The sequence below is a fragment of the Aythya marila genome (assembly GCF_965140915.1).
Source record: "Aythya marila genome assembly, chromosome: 4".
NCBI classification, from domain to species: domain Eukaryota; kingdom Metazoa; phylum Chordata; class Aves; order Anseriformes; family Anatidae; genus Aythya; species Aythya marila.
Genome location: NC_139045.1, coordinates 16,314,143 through 16,333,574, shown reverse-complemented (window position 1 = coordinate 16,333,574; position 19,432 = coordinate 16,314,143). Strand labels below are relative to the sequence as shown.

At 45.6% G+C, this 19,432-nt stretch overlaps 2 protein-coding genes across 2 annotated transcripts in view; one reads left to right on the top strand and one right to left on the bottom strand.

The window, feature by feature from the left end:
- The window catches only part of CSGALNACT1 (chondroitin sulfate N-acetylgalactosaminyltransferase 1), a 43,626-nt gene extending 40,986 nt beyond the window's left edge, over positions 1-2,640 (top strand). The window contains exons 9-10 of the mRNA XM_082760214.1: positions 775-856; positions 1,217-2,640. Coding sequence (XP_082616340.1) covers positions 775-856; positions 1,217-1,500 — 366 coding nt within the window. The 3' untranslated portion in view covers positions 1,501-2,640. The remainder of the gene's footprint in view (positions 1-774; positions 857-1,216) is intronic.
- Positions 2,641-6,143: 3,503 nt separating this feature from the next.
- Positions 6,144-18,151, bottom strand: SH2D4A (SH2 domain containing 4A). The gene is made up of 9 exons (XM_082760213.1): positions 17,686-18,151; positions 16,166-16,325; positions 15,388-15,547; positions 13,174-13,239; positions 12,630-12,765; positions 10,436-10,652; positions 9,358-9,488; positions 8,673-8,893; positions 6,144-7,019 (listed from the first exon to the last, which is right to left on the bottom strand). Exons 1-9 carry the CDS (start codon positions 17,867-17,869, stop codon positions 6,927-6,929), a joined length of 1,368 nt encoding a protein of 455 aa, XP_082616339.1. The 5' UTR covers positions 17,870-18,151; the 3' UTR covers positions 6,144-6,926.
- Positions 18,152-19,432: the final 1,281 nt, after the last annotated feature.

Genomic DNA, 19,432 nt, shown 5'->3' with positions numbered 1-19,432 from the left:
TCACTCACCTGCATGAACTACGACCGTGGTGATACATATTTTTATATTTGCTTTTGAAAATGTTATGTGTGGCCTCTTGTGGCTCTGATTTTCTTTCTGTAATACACTATATTTTCATAATGCACCTTGACAGTGTAAACCACGCATTCATTCTGACAAAGGCTTTTATAGATTATATATTCACCACCTAATGTTTTCGGACTCCAGTTTTAGCTGGATTACAACAGCTCTGTAATGAAAATTATTCTTACCACTTTCCAAATTTTTGTCAAAGTTAAGGTAATCAAAAACTTGTCATTTGTGCAGTCAGATTAGAACATCTGTTTTCTTCCAGAGCTCTTGCAATCCAGATGTCACCATCTGCTCTACTGCAGAGTCTGTTTTCCTGACTTACCAGTATGTTTCTTACATCTGATTTGAATCGTGCAAAAACTTAATGATTTTGGAGGAGGATTTCCAGAGAAGCAAACTCCAGAGAGCAGTGGGATATTTCTCCACTTGGGCTACAACAGCAGGAGTGGAGTGAAACCTGATCATTCTCAATCAGGGGGTTTATCTGTGACAGCTAATGATATGGCTGTTTTTCTGGGCAAGAACATGCTACGAAATGTCTGCAAAAGCTGGCAGATGCTTTAGGATCAACAAAAACATTACATGATGTATAATAAATGGACAGTTGCTCCTATTTCTGACCACGTTCAGTGACTTGTTTCTCTGCTGTTCATGCTGAAAGCATTTCCGCTCCCATATAAACATTCCTTTTTTCCCATGCAGATTATTAAAAAAGAAACTGGATTTTGGAGAGACTTCGGTTTTGGGATGACTTGCCAGTACCGATCTGATTTTATCAACATAGGTAAGAAAAATATACTCAAATACATCTGTTGTTTTACTGAAGCTTAGAAAATTGTGATCAGCTTCCCTTTCCCAGGCCAGTGTGGCCGTGTCTCTGCTTTGCAGCAGTGATCTGGCTAGATGCTCAGACTACTCCCAAGTGCCATAGAGATTACCAAAATCTAAGCACTTTTTTAGTACAAATAAATCAATTTTGGCTGGTGGCTAAAGGTTTTGGGTTGAGGAATTTGAACACTTTGTTGTTGGCTGTTTTAAAGGGCTGACTGGAACTGGAGAACAGCTGCAGTGCAATGAATAGCATCACGTTGGGTAGTGGAAGGTATGCATTTCTAGTTGTTATTCTGGGTTTTCTTTGTGTCAGGTGGCTTTGACCTGGACATTAAAGGCTGGGGTGGCGAAGATGTGCACCTGTACCGCAAATACCTTCACAGCAACCTCATTGTGATCAGAACACCCGTCAGGGGGCTCTTCCATCTCTGGCACGAAAAGCGATGTGTGGACGAGCTGACCCCAGAGCAGTACAAAATGTGCATGCAGTCCAAGGCCATGAACGAGGCTTCTCACGGCCAGCTGGGGATGCTTGTATTCAGGCAAGAGATTGAAACTCACCTGCACAGACAGAAACTGAACAGTAAGAAGACATGAAACCAGAAAGACAGGCAAAAAGCCTCTGAATGGATTTTTTTTAATATTTTTTATGAAAGAAGTTGCTAACTAGAAAAGATGGGATGAGACTGAAAGCCGATGGGGGTTCCAGCAGCCTGGCAGCAAAGCAGGTGGGGGAAGTTCTTGTCCTCACTACTTCTGGCTTTTCTTAATAAGGCTTTTAAGTTCTCCATTAGCCTGACTGTCCAGCACTTGCTCCTGGGGGAGACTTGAACACTTGATGAGATTCGAGGTTATGGAGACAATGAACATTACGTGAATGCCAGTATGCTACAATAACAAATGGATGTGCTTTTCTGTGGAAATGTTTGTAAGATGTGTGCGGTTGTTTAAAGGATTGACCCTTTGGTGAACCGATAATAACGAGTGATTTTCTACATGTCTGAAAAGGGCTGCTTTCAAAAAGAATGATTTTCTTTCCGAAAAGAAAGCCTGATTGTTAACGATGGTTAAGCTGGAGAGACCAAAAATCTTTTACCCTTACAGGGCTGGGATGGGGGAACAGCAGCAGTGCACTTACCGTTGATGCAGAGACAAGAAATCTGTGCTTTCTAAAATTCAGAAAGAGAAAGCCTTGCCAGTCAAGTGTGATGTTTCAAAAATGCTGCAGGTTAGCATTGATTCTATTTTGTGGGCAGGGAACCAAAAGCAACGAGCCATGTCTGTACCACGTGAATCAGATGGTGTATTCCTGAGTTACAGTGTTATAAGTATCTCAAGATTCATTTTTAAATGGAGTTGGTTTTGCTTGAGAATTATGTTGTTATACTTGCGGTTTTCTAATTCTAACCATACCAGGAAATAGTACAGCCTTCCAACGCTGGGAAAATGCTCTGCAGATCTGTTTTTCCTGTGAATGGGAGCTGGGTTCAGATAAGTGAGGTGATGTTACTACAGAACCTGAGTGCTGGACAAAGCTTTATGCTGGAGAAAAGGAAATGAGTCTCACCTTGCAGTACTGATTTAACAGGAGACTTTAAACTCTGAACGCCAGATACCAAAATTAATGAACGTTTTCTGCTTTTATACCAAAGTTTTCCTTCTAAACCAAATCTAGAATCTTGCCCAGGGCATAGCAAGGTTTTTTGTAATTAAGAAAATAAATTTTTTTGGTGGATTACTGGACCCTGCAAATTATTTTATGGTAATTATAGGTGCATCCTAAAAATTAATTGTGTTAATAGATGTTTTTTTCAGCTGTCTAAAATTGTTGAAGGCATGATTTATTGCTGTTGTCAAGCACTTTCTTTTAACGCTGTTTCTCATTTTAATCTTTACTAGCCAACAAAAAAATGCATAGATTTGGCAATCCCATTTGGTTACCTAAATGCTGTTTCTCCCAGCGGTCTTTGTTTTATAGCTTCAGATTAATTCAGGACGGTCTGAAACTAGGTTCTAATGTGTTCTTTGGCTTGTAAAAGCTGAGGGAGAAGGATACAAGATAACAATGAGCAATGAATAAAATGCCACTTGTCCTGCTGCTGAGCAGTAGGAAGAGTGTTTGTGAACCTCTCTAGAAAGCACTGTGTGCAGAACCTGCAGAGAACGTGCCACTGTTAGTACTTCCTCCCTTGACGTATATTTACATGTCTTTGCCTTCTGTTAGATGCAAGTGATCTTCATTGCAATTCTCTTGCAAAACACCAAGCATGTCCCAAAACAGTGCAAAAATAGACAAAGGTCCGACGGAAAGAGAGTTCTGTATGTTTACAAACAGCCCCCAGTGCATCACTTACCACAAAAACTTCAGCAATTACTCAAGCAGGTCCTCCAAAGAACAGTTTGGTCTCCAGCATGTATGACAAATTGTTTACAAATTAATCTGTTTTGATGGAGAAACCTTACAAATATTACTGTACTGGGAGGAGCCACATGTGGCTTGTTGAATGCATCTGAGAGCTGTGACAATTGAACTGTTGCAAGGTGACAGCTGTTCCTACACTCCCATTTAACCTGGATTTGAAACTGGATGATGCATATGGTAGAAATTTCATCGTAACTTGCCTTGAGCTTGGCCTTTCCTGTTTCCCATGACATTTTCCGTTTTCTTCCCTTAAGAAGAAGACCCCAAGACCTGAGCAATGTAGTGTAACTCTGTGGTAGGCCCCACTTGCAGAGCAGGGCTGGACCAGGTAATCTCCCTAAGTCCCTTCAAACCTCTGTTAGTCTCTAATTCGAAGCACTGGGCGCCGATAAGTTCAGCACATCACTGCCCTGGATAGTTCATCGAACCCCTGTCAAAGTTTTACATCTTATGTTTCTAAGAGGTCTGTTGTGATTTTCTTGCATGTCCTTTCCCACAGAGATGCCAGGAGTTAGACTGTCTGAGCAGTTCCTGTCCTTCGGCTGCAGAACCCAGTTTGGCAGGAGGCGGGATTGAGCCAGGGATGGAGAGAACCAGCCCCCAGTCATTGGCCACCCGAGTGAGAAGCACAGAAAAATCTAATCCCAGCAGAAGTCTGGTAGGGCTCACTTAAAGGTGGAGACTGCACTGACATGGGAAGGTGAAAAACAACAGGAGAAAGGGAGGAAGTTATTGTTATCCACACCTCTATGAGAAGTGTAGGAGCTGTGACGGATCTTTCAGGCCAGTTAGATGAAACAGAGCGTCCAACAGAATTGTTGTTTTTGTCAAGCAGCTCCCTACCTTCCTTGTCCTAGAAACAGACAGCTTGTGATCCTTCCCAGAATGGCAGCTTTGACTGAATGTGAGCTGGGGAGGGAACACAGGTCACCCTGCACAGTCAGAGAGGCCATGCGGGGGCTTCATGCTTTAGTTTTGAAGACTGTGCATGCTCTGGCTACAGGTGCAGAGGTGTTGGGTAAAACAAATTGCCCCGTACTTCCAGGTGTCATGATTGCATGCACTCTTCAAATGCAATGACTCCTGGAATCCTTTCACAGTATCCCTTGAAGAAAGAGTCTGTAGAGAAGCACCCTAAGACAAGTAAAACCAGCATCCCTGATTCCTGACTGCTTCAAGTCATCCTGGCTCCACTCATTTTCAGGGTAACTAGCTTTCAGAACAGTGGAAGAGCCAGTCTTAGGGCACGTATTCTAGCAGGGATTGCTGCCCTTGCTGTCAGTACAATAATCTAAAGATGAGGGTATCAAACTTCAGGTTTCTTCCCTCACAGCAGACAAGTGAGGCAGGGGAAATTTAGGCTGGACGTCAGGAGGGGGTTCTTCACAGAGAGGGTGGTTGCACACTGGAACAGGCTCCCCAGGGAAGTGGTCACTGCACCGAGCCTGTCTGAATTTAAGAAGAGATTGGACTGTGAACTTAGGCACATGGTCTGAACTTTTGGGTAGACCTGTGCGGTGTCAAGAGTTGGACTTGATGATCCTTAAGGGTCCCTTCCAACTCAGGATATTCTATGATTCTATGATTCTGTGATTCTAAGTGAAGCTGTGAGTAAAAAGCTGAGGCATGATTTCTTCAAATGTGTAGGACGGATATGAACACTGATGGTGGCTTTTCTTGGGCCCTGCTGAGCCAGCACTTGCAAACAAGCAGTTAGAATATAAAAGTACATGAAGCTACTGGTCCACTAATCAGCTGTTCAAACACCGAGCTGTCCTACTGTAGATCTTAGAGCTACAACTAGTTGTGTCTGTAAGGTCCTGCTGTGTCTGTGCCAGATCAGCCTGCACCTGGTTTCTGCAGGTTAACACTGTGCCTCTCGAACTGTCTCTTTAAAGGAGACTTAGTCCCCTGTCTTTGCCAGCCCAGAGCTGTGCAAAACACTTCATGATTTGTCTCCAGCAGGACAACAGCTCTGCCATGCTCTTCACCTGAGAACATGAGAGAGCAGATGCTGACTTTTCTCGAGTGTTGCAGATCTCTGAATGACCTTTCATTTTGGCCATGTTTTTCAGAAGAAACACTTCATTAATGGGGAAGGAGGGCTTTTTTCCCCTATAAATAATCTAGTGTTCCTTCCCATGATCAATGCTGGTTATGTTGAAAATACCCATTTGATATATGGGATTACAGTGCTCAAGAAGCTCCATAAATCATTTGTCCTGCCACTGCCGTTGCTTTCAGAATCTCACTTTAAATTAAGACTTCATCTCTAGTTAAACATGCTGCAACTGGAGTGCAGGTTTTGCCCTCCATCCTTGCATGGAAATCACCATGCACAGCTGCAAATTTTAAGACCAGATGTTTACAAGAATTTCTTTTAATCTATGTTCTGCAAAATACAGGTCGATATAAGATGGAAGGTTTTGACTGCTGCTGCTTAGCAGAGTGGCCCTGATCCGCCCAAAGGAAAGGAATAGGTAAACATCTGAGCACTTGCTCACTTGAGGGTCACATCTCTAACAAATGATGACGGTAGGAGATTTGCACAACCCTCAGCTGTACAGTTTGTCACATGCAGCAACTCAAATGGAGGCAGTCAGGGTAAGAATTAATTTGTTGTGTGATTCTGTCCAGTTTCTCCCCCAGTATTCTGAGTTGTGTTTTTCAAGAGCAGTTTAACAGATACGAAGAGAGAACATTATGTTGAAAGAAATAGTTCTGTGTTAAAGTTCACAACAGATGCAGTAATCTGGACACAACTTGTAATAAATATCTCCACTTTGGAAAATAACATTCTTTACTGGCAAACATTTCTGTAAACTTTATTAATACTGATATGCCCTGTTTCTTACATTGTTTAGGCTCTGTGCATGTTTCTTGCAAACAAATTTCTGTATCCCTTCTCCTCTCTCCCTTTCAAAAGATTAGTCCCCCTCTATGCAGAAAGGCCAGCGTGGTATATAGATACACGTTAAAAGAGTGAGAGTCTATATTCAGAAGCTAAAGGAACTTTTAAAATGCATTTTTCATAAAAATCCTTCTACAGAGAACACGTCACTGAAAGGCACCAGGGGTTTGCTTGGATGTTTGGCTTGAACATCCTTGATTCCAAGGGCACAGCATTTTACAGGATTAAGCTTCACATTATACAAATTACTTTCAAGACCAATTCACTTCTCCGAGTTGTTTGGTGCCTTCAGGAAGCTATGATCTCATTCAATTGCAGATACCAATCTATTTCCCAGGCAGCACACAACCTTGCAGTCAAGAGCAAAAGGCAGCTTGAACATAGATGTCCCCGAGGAAATCTGCAGAAACCCAATGAAAATACATGTCAGTATCTCCCCGTGCAGCTGATACTTCATCATCCAATTCACTCCAATGTGCGTGATATTTCTGGGTGCTTTGTAGCTTGCTGGGCTGATGCATCCTGTTGAAATGAGAAGCCCACAACAGCACTTATCCTCCTACTGCTTTGTTGTGAAGGATTTAAAATAGAGGCACTTGAGGCAAGTTTCAGGTAAGCATCAGCCAGCTCCAGTTTGAAGTGCGGTCTTTGTGAAAACAGGCTCAGGGCTACGTGATGAGACTGGGAGGTTCACTTAAAGAGGGAGATGTAATCTGGTTCGTGGTCCTCTTGACCACACGGGTAAAGCAACAGCTCCTTCCCCATGGAAGTGATGGCTTCTTCCTGTTGGCAGAGGATAAAGTTAAAACACTTTTCAAACAGACCAGGATACACCCAACCTATCACAGAGTCATGGAGTGAACAGCAGTCTCCCTGCCTCCGTTACTGCATGGACCTGTTTGTTCTGCTGTGTAGTACAACTCAGAGCCCTGGGAATTCAGGGGACAGATCCACAGGGCTGCCCTCTGCCTTCACAAAGCACTGTCAGTGCTTGGTGCAATAACCCAGTGGTGTGATTCTGGTAGTTCTTGGAAACAGCACTGCTTGTCTCGTAGGTGACCACAGCTCCTACGGCGTGCAGTGCTGTCCTGCCTGGAAAGAGCTGGAGCGAGGACTGTGCAGCATGCAGGTAAGCGGGACTACAAGCTCACTGCAGTTGTTCTAGTGCAGGCAGAGGTGCCCACGAGTGGGATCTGAGCTTCTGGCTCTGTTTGTGGGAGGGACAAGGGTGGATCCTGCAGTGAGCACGTGCCGTCTGCTTTGGCAAGCCCTTTTCTAACGAGAATTCCCTCGAAGCAGGGTTTCTGCTTCCTATCTTGTTCCCAACCCCAGCAACAGATGCGTGGTGGGAACTTGCCTTCTTTCATGGTCCCCCAGTGGAAGATAAGCAGAACCCACCAGAGCATTTCACCAGGGTAGATTCACCCTACTCCCACACACATCTGCTGTAGTGCAGTGGAGTCTGTAGGATTCTTTGCAGACTGTGGGTGTGATTCTAATATAGACATGCACAGCCAGGCTTTAAATCCTCCAGCTTTGGTACCAGTAGCTGTCTAGCTCCTGCTTTCAACAGATTCAGCCTGGACTGTGAAATCCACACAAAAGAAGCAGGTTGAAGCAGTCCAGAAAGAGCTCTAGCAAATAAGCATAGATATTTTCCCCATGTTCAATTTGGTTTAGCCATGTATGCATTATACTAGGCACTTACTGAAAAGAAACACAAAAAATAAATGGACCTTTAGGCAAAAAGATTGTCGTGTCCCTAGGCAGATCTTAAAATAAACGAGTGCAGGCTTTGGTTGTTCTTGGAGCCTATGCAAGTGCAGTCAATGCTAGCAAACACTTGGTGTTACTGTTGCAAGAAGTCCTTCTTCCCTTCCCTTCCCTTCCCTTCCCTTCCCTTCCCTTCCCTTCCCTTCCCTTCCCTTCCCTTCCCTTCCCTTCCCTTCCCTTCCCTTCCCTTCCCTTCCCTATTTGCTACTTTTGCTTAGTACAGCCCTTTGTCTGCTTGGAGATTATAAAGATACCTTGTTCTCTTTCTTTCCAGAGCTAGAGACCAGCAATTTTTCTGCTTACCTGACCTGTTGGGACTCTACAACAACGGACAAAATCAAAAATGCCTGAGTAAGTATGCTGCCTATCACCTTATCAGTATTTCTACTAAATAATATGTAGGACCTTGAGATTTGTGCAAGGTCCTCTGCCCACTGCAGGAAGAGCAATTCAGGTCTAAGACATTTGAGACATATTAGGTTGTCTGAGACATCCCTATAAGGCTGGCAAACCCTTCTGGAGCATCACAAAGGATACTCAATGGTAGCAAAAATGGGCCTACTTACCTACATTATGACAACTAAATCTGTTCCTTCTTATTTTGAAATGCCCTGAGGCAGCTACACAAACAAAAAGCTAACGAGTGCCTTGCTAGAATTTCACCTTGTGGTAGTCGACAAGGTCAGCCAGTGTTGAATGTTGTAGCTGGTCCACTCCGAGGAAGCTGTAGGAATCGCTGGAGGCATCAATAAGGAAATGTTTACATCCCTCCACAGACCGATAGGAAAGCACGTAGCCTTTGATTTTCTCGCTGACCCGGACCAGAAAACTCCCTGGCACCATTTTGCTCAGAAGCTCCTCTGCTTTCTGAGAAGACAGGATACCTGTTGGAAACCGAAACACAGAGCTGAAGAGAAAATATCATTTGCAGAGGAGGGGATGGAACAATTTTCACAAGAAGTGTGCTTTGCCATTCTGAAACTAATTCACAGTGCTTCCATACCTGCATGTTTTCTTACTCACTAGTCCAGGAGCTGTATTGCCATTGCCAGTAGCTGGCCATGGTCTCATGCTAACTGTACTTCATGCTGTTTAATTCCTGGCATAGTAGGCTTGTTATCAACAGGCTATGAGAATTTGAGAAGATCTGGCCTCTGTTCTGAGACTTTAGCCTAGACTTTGTTGTAATACTAGAGGAATTTAAAGGAATCTAAGCTATTATACACATTTAAAATTGATAACTTAGCTAGGCACCTTTGAAAAGCTCCTGGGCCCAGCCTCTTGCAGCAGCCATGTTAGCAGTACCAACTTAAAAGTTTGGGTGGGGGCAGAAATGCTCAGAACTCACCATGGAACCACGGTGCTATCGTGTCTGTGGTTTTCTGATAGCCAGCTCGGAGTGGGAATTGCTCCTCTTTGAACCACTTGATGATGCTTTCTTCAGCGGAACTGGAGATTGTCCTCTGGATTCCCTCTTTCCTGTTACAAAAGAAAGCGAATTTGTGCAAGTTCAAACTGCTTTTGAGTCTTTAGCAGAATTACCTTTTGTTCATTGTATTATGAACAGCCCTAAACAGCAGGCTTACGATAACAAAGCTGTCAGCATTATTGTGTGGTTTTCAGTGGACACCCAGCAAAGATGTACGTCTTCTGGGCTTTAGGATGTTCTGCTATATAAACCTGTCACTGAGTCTGACTTCACACATGGCAGGTAAGAGAACTTGACTCTGTCAGAAGAGGGTCTTTTTATGTCCAAAAGCTCCGTATAATGCAGAGGTTGGGCATTCTGGGAGGGGCAGAGACAAGAGAATGGGGGCCAGGAACAGGAGGCTGAGGGTTTGAACCTGAGGACACGCTGGTTAGCAGCTCCAGTGGCATTTCCCTCAGCTGGGCGAAAACACACAGTGCAACTTTTACACCATGACATGGATGCTGATCCTCAGCTGCTAAGCCCTCATCTTTGTTTTTAATAGTCCAAACCTGGATTTCTAGTGTTTTCAGTGGAGGTGGATCCCTTTGCAGTAAGCCACCACCTGTTCTTGTCTGTTACAACATGACAGAAGCAACTCCTGTCCAAGGAGCCTTGGGTGAACTGGAGTCACTGAAAATCACTTGAAGACTGAACAGAACTGTATGAGTGTCACAGGAACAAGGCTTCTGGTGTGGGAGCTTATCTAGGGAACAGGAATGTTGATGAGAATCCCAATCGGACAGTAAACCTCCCAGAGGGAACAAATACACCTCATCACTGTAATCAACAGCTCTGCCCCAATCGTCACACCCTAGGCTGGAATATTTTCTAGCCTGTTTTTCACAGTGGAGTGTCTCCTCCACACAAGGAGGACAGGTAACATTTCTCATCTCAGCCAGCCCTTGCCAGAGCAGAAGAATCTCATCCCTCAAGAGTGCAGAGGGATGTTTCTTACCTAACTGCTTTCCCGTTTGCCATCACAGAAGGTAGAAGTTTAGGCTTGGGTGGGAGAGGCGGGTACTGGAGTGGTCGTCGATCTCCTGCTGTGGCATTCTTGGATATATCTGCCTGCTTCCCTCTGCGGACACCCTGCAGCGAAAGCCTCCTGTAGTCGTCCCTGGCCTGTTGCGCAAGGGAGCGTCTCTTCTCGTCTGCCGCCTTGGCTTTCCGCACTGGAACAAAAAATGAGTCCTACAGGAGCGAACAAGCAGGCAAGTTTTAAGCTTGCTGCCCCTTGGTCATCTCCCTGCTTGCTGAAATTGTGGAATAACTCATTTCAGAGCATTTGGGTTCTCTCTGTGCTCCAGCCCTGGGCATAGGCAGTGTTACCATGGAGGGAGGGGTCTGTGGGACTAACGTTCTCCCCATCCTGTGTTCTCAAGGAGGCGCTTGAGGTTGCCTAAGTTGGAAGCCATTCATCTTCCACAGAAGCTTGTAGTGGCTCAGCTACTCTGGCCACTGTCTGAAAGATGCACTCATTTGTAAGAACAAAAACAACTGCTGAAATGACCCCCAAATCAATCTTTTGAAGGATTTGAAAATCCTGATGGACTTTGAGGAGGGAAGGAAGTCTTGCTGTGATTGTTATGGGAAGTAGAGAACTTGGATGGATTTTTTATTTTTTTTTCTGAAATACTGCTTTGATTCTGCAGGTTATAAGCATCCAGTAGCACATCCTGGAGTCTGCAGGAGTAACTGGCTCTCCAGTCTGAGATAGGCTAGTTTTCTCCTTGCTTTTGTAATCAACTGCAGATTTATTTTATTAGTAAGAAAAATAAAACCCTTGGCCTGAAGTGAAAACAATTGGTAGTACTGCATTGCCATCTACTGAACAGCAGGGGAGGAATTGAGGAAAAAAAAAAAAAAAAAAACAAAAAAAAAAACACATCAAGTTCTCCGATATTCCTTCTTCCCAGGAGAGGAAGTGTGAGGGGTAGAATTTGAAGCTGGGTGGAAACAAAGGCAAGCAGAGTGTGAGGATATTTCGTATATAACAAGCTTGTAAGCCTTTGTTTCAGTCTCTGAGGAAGCTGGACAGCAAGACTCCATGAAAAGGAATCGAGTCAAAATGTCTCTTTAACTCTTTAGCTATTTTACAAAAATCACCCTTGAAGTATGCAGCTACTCTGGGAGATCTCTGAAGGAAATGTAGCTGTCATAGTGACTAAAGCAGAGAGTTCAGGAAGTACTTGGCAGCACAGACAAATGTCACTAGAAGTCTCATACTGTTTTGTCATTTTCCTTTCTATTGTTTGGATTTGTTATGTTAGAAGGTGATCTGCTTAGATGGGATTTAAAAAAAAATTTTTTTTTTGCATGGTAAGGAAGCAGATGGGAGGACTGTGCCTTGAAGAAATGGTAAAAAGCAAGGAGATTTGGCCCCTTGTTCATATGTTATGTGGCCTCTTTTTTCAAGTTTTATATTATTTCCAAGGTCTTGGATCAGCCCACATCTCCACATTGTGGCTCAGTTGTGCACAAAGGAGTTTTGCTTTGGCCTTGTGCTGACCTTCTGCACAGAAATAAATTTTATGGAGCAGCAAAAGCCCTCCTTGCTCCCTTCTGAAGTCCAAAAAGGGCTCCTTTCACTCAGTGAAAGCAGTTTGCCATGAATAAAGTGCTTATGAAATTGCCCTCTTTAGTTTTTCCTCGCCACCCATTATCCTAGTCCACATGAGCAATGGTTACTGCAAAGTTCTACCAAAGGCAATCTCTGGTTTAAAATCAGTTATCTTGGCTACACCTACGTGGCTGCTGTTTGTTGATTATTTTAATCAACAAATTTAAATTTATCTGAGCACTACCACATGCCAGCAGGACCCACTCTGCTTGGCACTGTTAGTGTTAAAAGCTATCAGATTTCAACTAAAAAGAAAATCAGCTTAAAATACAGAAAAGACTGAAATGAGGAAATGGTTCCTAATGGTGATTTTTCTGTAGGATACATTTTCCATTTCCTGCCCAATTCTAGTCTCAGTGCTGTGTGGACTCAGAAAAATTTCTGATAATGCAGCAGCGTAGTTTCTGGCAGTACTCTCCAGCCACTGACTGAGAAATACTCAGTTCCAGTTTTGCAGGAGAATGAGATGACCACACAGAGCCCTAAGATTTCTCAAGCCCCATAGGAAAAGGCCATCCTAAGATCTTACAGGATTCCTGCCATTCAGGCTCATTCTCATCAGGTTTCTGCAGCGTACTCTGGCTCTCTGAGCTTGTGTGGCTTTGTGGTATTGCCTTCAGTGGGGCTGCGGTTTCTTCTGAATTTCTCTTTGGTGCTTCCTTCGTCTGTGAAAGAAATAGTATGCTTAGTGCTTTGTCCCAGGCTCATTTTAGCCCTGCTTTTTAGCTAGCCTTGAACTACTGAGAACTCCATTCTTTTTTGTGAATCCCTTATTTCAACAACATGCAGACCCTCTTCCTTTACTGCAGGTCACAACAGAGAAAATAGAGGAAAACAGTCTACCAGAAATCATCAGGAACATCGTCCCATGGTGTTGCCCAGTCTGCCAGGCTGGCCTGCCTTTTGGCCAGTCCAAATTGTAACACCACACTTGAGGAATATGGCAATGTTGGGTAAAACTGGTCCAAGAGGTGGGCATTTGTGGGTCAGGTGAGTCTCTGAGGCTGACTGGAACTCTAGGGTAAAGTCTGGGCCTGCCTCAATGTGTTTTTAGGTCCTAGATTGCAACTTACCTGCGGGAAGCCACCCTTCCTCATGTGGCAGTCCGCCAGCATCTGGTGAACATCCCTGGCTTCCTTCTGGACAGAGAAAAAGAGCAGTGAAAAATTAATGCAGCATCAGGACCTTTACTCTTTTTAGAGTACGTGCTTGCAAATTTGGAGAATTTGCAGGTGGAGAGTACGGGTGCCATGTAGCAGTGCTGGGCTGCCACAGCTGGAAAGCTGTGGGTGGGGGAGTGCCACGCGTTGTGCTCTGCAGGCTGCCCTCCTCTCACAGCCCTCCCCAGAGGCCCCAGCAGGGCAGGCTGGAGCATTCTGCATTTTTAGAACTGGTGCCAAGGAGAAGCTGCTCACTCCTTCTCACTTTTACGTGATACATGCCACAGGAGAAAGAGTCAGGGGTGTCGGGATTGTCCCAAGCCTGCCTGGATTTGCTAAGTGATGATCCCAAGTGGTCCCGGGAAGTGGACAACTTCCTTTCCTTCCCTCTCAAAATCTGCTAGAGCTTTACCTGCCTGTGCTCAGCTGCTGCTGTGTGCTGCAAACTGCTGCTTGTCAGACTGACCCAACAAGCTGCGTGTCTCTTCCCTAAAACCAGTCCAGCTACACTGGCAGAGGTTGGTATCCGAGACCTGTCTTTTGAGAAAAAGTTAGCCTTGTCTTTGAGCAAACACCCACCCACCTCCCTGTTTGACTCAGCCTGCCTCCCACAGCACAATGAGTAACGAGTTAACTGCGCTGCGCGGCTTACCAAGGACACGCTTTATCTTCTACAACGCTTAGTATGAACCCATGCTTCCAACTTCCCTGTCCTAGACAGAAAGCTAGGAAGTTAAAATGTGAGTGAAGCAGCTCGTTTTCTTAGATCAAACCCCTCTCCCCTGCAGCAGACAGAGCAGAATACCCAGTTCCCTCAGGTACAGTTAAGTGGGAACTACATCGCAGGGAAAAAAAAAAAGCTTTCTCCCCTCCCTTTCCACACCTAGAAAAGGAAACACTCTGCCATCTGTATTCCTCCTACTAGCAAAAACATTAGAAACCTGGGAAAATTACCCATAACATAATGTCAGAAAACAAAAAGTGATATATATATATTTAAAAAAAAAAAAAAAAAAAGAAGAAAAAAGGAAGAAAAAAAAAAAAAAAAAAGAAGCCTCAGTTTCTTTTGAAACTTTGAAAGGGTTTTCCATTTTTTTGTGGTGGTGGGATTTTTGGTTGGCTGGATTTTGTTTTATTTATTTAGATAGCTCTGACTAATAACTTCCTTTAAAAGGGGGAGGGAAAAAAATCTCCCACATAGAGTTGCTCAACTTCAGCAAACAGTGCTGAGAAAAACCCAGTGTGATTCAGAGCCTTTTGATAAAGGAGTCAGCCACTGAATTCCCTTCAGTATTTTGGCAGCAGTGGGAGAGGCACTCTACCCAAATCCAGCTTTCAGTTATCATGCTTTTATACTGAGACATGGCATGGCTGGGTAATAAAAGAATACGCAGTCACACAAGTTAGCAGCAAAAGGCTGAATAAAAACTCGCTGAATGAGATTGGACTTTTCCCAGTGAGTCAACATGACATTTCCATTCAACTTTGGTTGCACTGGTAGTTAATTGAATTTGCCCTCTTCTGTTTTCTGCAGATGGCTTTTTTTGGTAGCCAATTAAAAAGTAGAATGTATTTACTACTGGAGAAAAATATTACTTCAGTAAAGCTGTAGGTACTGGCACTGCTTACTTGCATTTGATGCTTTCCTATGTTGTAAAGGTCATAAGCTATTTTACCTGAAAATACGCATGTTAGAGGATACTGGTAAAACTATGCATCTGATCTCTTGTAAAAGTAGATCATTTGTCTGCACATGCAAGTTTATAGCCCTCAAATCCTGGGATGGGCTCTCTGGTCTTGCCCAGAAAGCAGTCCAGACTAGCCACTAAGCAGGAGGGAGAGTACTCTGACCCTCATTTTATCCACAATGAACAGAAGCAGAGGATTTGAGAGTAGCTTGTCCAGTGCTACAGAGCAGATCTATCCCAGATGAGAATAGCACTCGGACCTCCCAAGTCCTAAGGAAGGATGTAACAGCACGGCTTCTTCTAGGAGTACAGCAAAGCCTTTCACAGGCAGCTGGCTTTCCTCTCACTCAAATTTGTATCAATAGCAATCAGGATTTGCTGCACTTCCTAGATCTCAGGCAAATGAGGTTGGTTAGTATGGAGAAAAGGGTGGAAGTACCTTTTCTATCTCCTGGCTTTTCCCCATTGTAGCAGCAGCAGTTTTTCTACCATCTTCTTTCTGCTCGTCCACAGTGCCTTTATTGTTCCCCTGAACATCTGTCCCACCAAGGACTCCCAGCTGGGGATGCAGGGATGGCGTTACAGAACAGTTGGTGTCTCTGAAACAGGAGAGACAGGTCTTAGGAATCCCAGGGAGTCACTTTCTGCTCTCCAAGCATCTGAGAGGAAGTTACACATGAGCAGAACAGCACCACGATGGAGCACGTGCGTGCAGCTATCATATCTCCAGATCAAGTAGGTGGAATAATTAATTTAATTACTCATTGGGAGCACCTGCTGCTGAATCGGTGCAAGCCAAACGCATCACCTGCTGCGGTGACAGAGCTGCCATTTCCTATGAACTGCTGCGGTGACCACAGCAGGGACATCACGGGAGGCTCCATGAGCTGGGGAGGGCTGGAGATGGTGTCCGCCAGCACCGTGCATACCCACAGAAAGCCGACCTTCACCTGAGCCTTTTGTCTGCAAGTAGAGTGTGACAGCCACACCCAGCCCAGCCCCAAGGTGGAAATCAAAGGAAAGAAAAAAGAGGTTTTATAAAGGGCTTGTGCTGCTTCCTGGTGGCGATGCTGGACTTGCCCGCCCACTTCCTTGCGAGAAGGAAAATTTGCAAAACAGAGGGGGTGAGTCCCCAGAGAAGTGTCCAGCCTCCAATTTCTAGGAATGTCTTTTTCTCTGTGTCTGCCAACCAAGTCCCCCAGGTGAAGGGTGCTTACCTCACTTCCTTGCCTTGCTCGCTTGCTAACTGCTTTGCCCTTTGTGCCTGGATCTCTTCACAGATGGCTGCATACGATTTATCTGAAGGATGCTCGCCCATCACCCAGACCCAGACATCGTTGTCAGCTCCCAGCTTCCATTTCACTGACTTCCCGCTGGCTGGAAGAGAAGTAGCTCTTTCGCAAACACTGTTTGCTCAGCACTCTGTGCAGGGCCTGTGTCCCACGTGCTGCGTCCCCCGGCTGCTGCCGTTGGCAGAGCCTTTCCAAAAGTGGCTGGACATGGGGAAAGCTCGGCTGGGACACAGGACGCACCTCCCATTTCATTTCACAATCACAGAATCACAGAATCACAGAATTTTCTAGGTTGGAAGAGACCTCAAGGTCATCGAGTCCAACCTCCAACCTAACGCTAACAGCCCTCCACTAAACCATATCCCTAAGCTCTACATCTAAACGTCTTTTGAAGACTTCCAGGGATGGTGACTCCACCACTTCCCTGGGCAGCCTGTTCCAGTGCCTCACAACCCTCTCAGTAAAGAAGTTCTTCCTAACATCTAGCCTAAAACTCCCCTGGCTCAACTTAAACCCATTCCCCCTCGTCCTGTCACCAGGCACGTGGGAGAACAGACCAACCCCCACCTCGCTACAGCCTCCCTTGAGGTACCTAAAAAGAGCGATAAGGTCGCCCCTGAGCCTCCTCTTCTCCAGGCTGAACAAGCCCAGCTCCCTCAGCCGCTCCTCGTAGGACTTGTTCTCCAGGCCCCTCACCAGCTTCGTCACCCTTCTCTGCACCCGCTCAAGCACCTCCATGTCCTTCTTGTAGCGAGGGGCCCAAAACTGAACACAGTACTCAAGGTACTGCAGCCGGGACAGAGAAGGGGACATTTCTGAATGTGGGGACAAGGGATGCCAATATTTCCTTTCTTTCTCTAATTCCTCCCAACCCCCTTGACCAGGGCGTGGGTGAGGGTGAACTATCTGCAAATAGAGCAGGTGGGAGAGCGGTGATACCATGCTAGCATATAACATGCTGTGTAATCCAGGCAAAAAAAACTTCAGGTCTAAAAGCACAAGGGAAACTCCTGCGGATCTGGTGCCTCAGACAAGGTAAAGGGACTTTTTGAGCTCCCCTATGTTCCTGGCACCCCAGGACAGGCGTTTGAGTCCGTGGTTATTTTATGGACAGGTTCAGAGGCTCCCATTCAGTGGGATGCTTGATGAGCTGCATCTCCTGCTGCCGGGAGTAAGGAAGCCACAGCTTCCCAGGAAAGGGGGTTTAGGAACTTGGCAAAGGGCAAAGTATCTGGGTGAGGGAGTAAAACCATTGTATGCCAGGCCAAATTAAGCTTGGGAAGTGAGGTTAGTTACAGTTTGGCAATGCAGCTCTGATGCTTTTTTGCTTCCGGTCCCTGGGAGAAGAAATTGCCCTAGGGACACGCTACCTCCCGTTTGTGGGGAGCAGTTGAGTTGGTCTGGTCTGTGCCAGAGGGGGAAGCAGCTGGCAGGCTGAGACTTACCTTTTCTCAGCGGTGGCTTCTTTTGCTGCTTCTTTTCTTCCTTTTCTGCGTTAGCTTCTCTTTCTTTCCACCGTCTGATCTGCTCCTGCCTCATCTTGAAAAAGAGGATCTGTTTCTGCTCCTCGTTGAGTTCTGCCAGCAGGTCAGGATCGATGTACATGTCCGATAATATCTGTTTCAGCATGGCTGGAGGTTTCAGTTACGCGCGTTTGTGGCGATGATCTCCAGGGATCCGGTCCTCTTCCTGGCTCAAATGTGCCTGCACCGACAAGAAAGACGCCCTCCCCGCCTGAGCCCGGAGCAGGAATGCAGGCGTGCCAGGGTAATTATACTTCTATCTTTTTTTTTTTTTTTTAGCTCAGACTTCCTGCACAGACCAAAAAAAGTAAATAAGTAGCTTAAAACCTGCTATTAAAATTCCTTGAAATAGCAGGTGAGCTCAGCTCGGTCGCAGCCCCCGCACGCTCCACAGGGACTGCTGGCCAGAAGAGGGAGAGTTCTGGAGCGGGGAGGTTTTGTTTATATACCTTGATAAACCCAGCTGATAGTATATCAAAACAGAGAGCGCTCTGCCTGTTACAGTCATCAGAGGTGTGGCTTGTCCGTGCCGAGCAAACATTCCTGCTGGGCAGGGAATCAATGAACCCGTGAGCAGACGGCTCCTCCTTTGAAAAGGAAAACTTTGAGATGGGGCGGCTTGATTGTAACAAGTCCGGCCAGCCTCGCTTCACCACTGAAAGATTGGGAGGGCTTTAGGCTCTGCTTTTGAGGTAGGGGCAGGAGACGCCCGGTGAGAATTCTGGTGTGCTCCCATCCATCAAAGGCAGCAGCGCAGCAAGTCAAGGAGTACAGGTAGCACGGCTGGTTTCTCCAAAGCCAGGTCGTCAGCAGCGGACGAGCTGAGGCAGCTCCCAGTCTGACAGTTCTTGCTGAGGTGCCTTTCCCACGTGGCCAGCCTGACACCACGCATCCATGTTTATCTGGATGAAGGGGACAGGGAGAATCAGTGCCCCTCGTCCTGCCCAGGATCACATCAACATACCTAACGCCCACGCAGCTATGCTTTGTGCCCATATATTTACACTTAAAGCAAAGTGTTTTTTTTTCTGGAAAAATTAGGAGCGCTCTGCTGGCAGAGGAGCGAGGAAATAGAAATGTGGACTAAAGACTTTGAAACCAGCTCTTTTCCCTATCTTATCTGGATAACCTCATGGATATCAGGAGGTTGGTTGATAGCACCTGTGATGACACTTGTACAACTCAGGTGTTGCTGAGGGAGGAGGAAGAGGACAGAGGAAGGCTGATAGCTATAGATGAAGTACTCCCAAGCGGGCTGCACGGCCAGGGGCAGCAAGGGGCTTCTGGGCAAGCTTTTGAGATATGAAGCCAGCAGGCTACAGAGAAAAGGCCAGCAGGGTTACTCATGTCCTTCTACACAAATCCTGGGAGTCTGAGGAACGAGCATACCAGGGCACAGTGCGGTAGGTGGGAGGGAGGTGGTTGGTGGGCCACAAACTGACAGAATGACCTGTGCCAGGGTGAAGCAGCAGTAAGTACTAAATCCTGCTGTCAAATCAATAAAGTTTCTTACAGTACAGGGTGTAGATCCGTAGGGACCCATATTTGGGGTTGAGACAGGAAAAAAAGGTGTTGGGAGCACCTTCAGATTCAAAGCATGACTGCTCAGATTCAGCCCAGAGTCTGCCTTTTTTTAAATTATTATTTTTATTTTCATTTTGGAAAGGAG

Excerpts from the sequence above, each read along its gene's own strand:
- SH2D4A (XM_082760213.1), bottom strand. The coding sequence starts at position 17,869 with ATGCTGAAACAGATATTATCGGACATGTACATCGATCCTGACCTGCTG. Across the intron at positions 15,548-16,165 it reads GAGCAAGGCAAGGAAGTGAG|AGACACCAACTGTTCTGTAA; the intron begins GTAAGCACCCTT and ends CTCCTGTTTCAG. Across the intron at positions 12,766-13,173 it reads GGAAGGGTGGCTTCCCGCAG|ACGAAGGAAGCACCAAAGAG; the intron begins GTAAGTTGCAAT and ends TTTCTTTCACAG.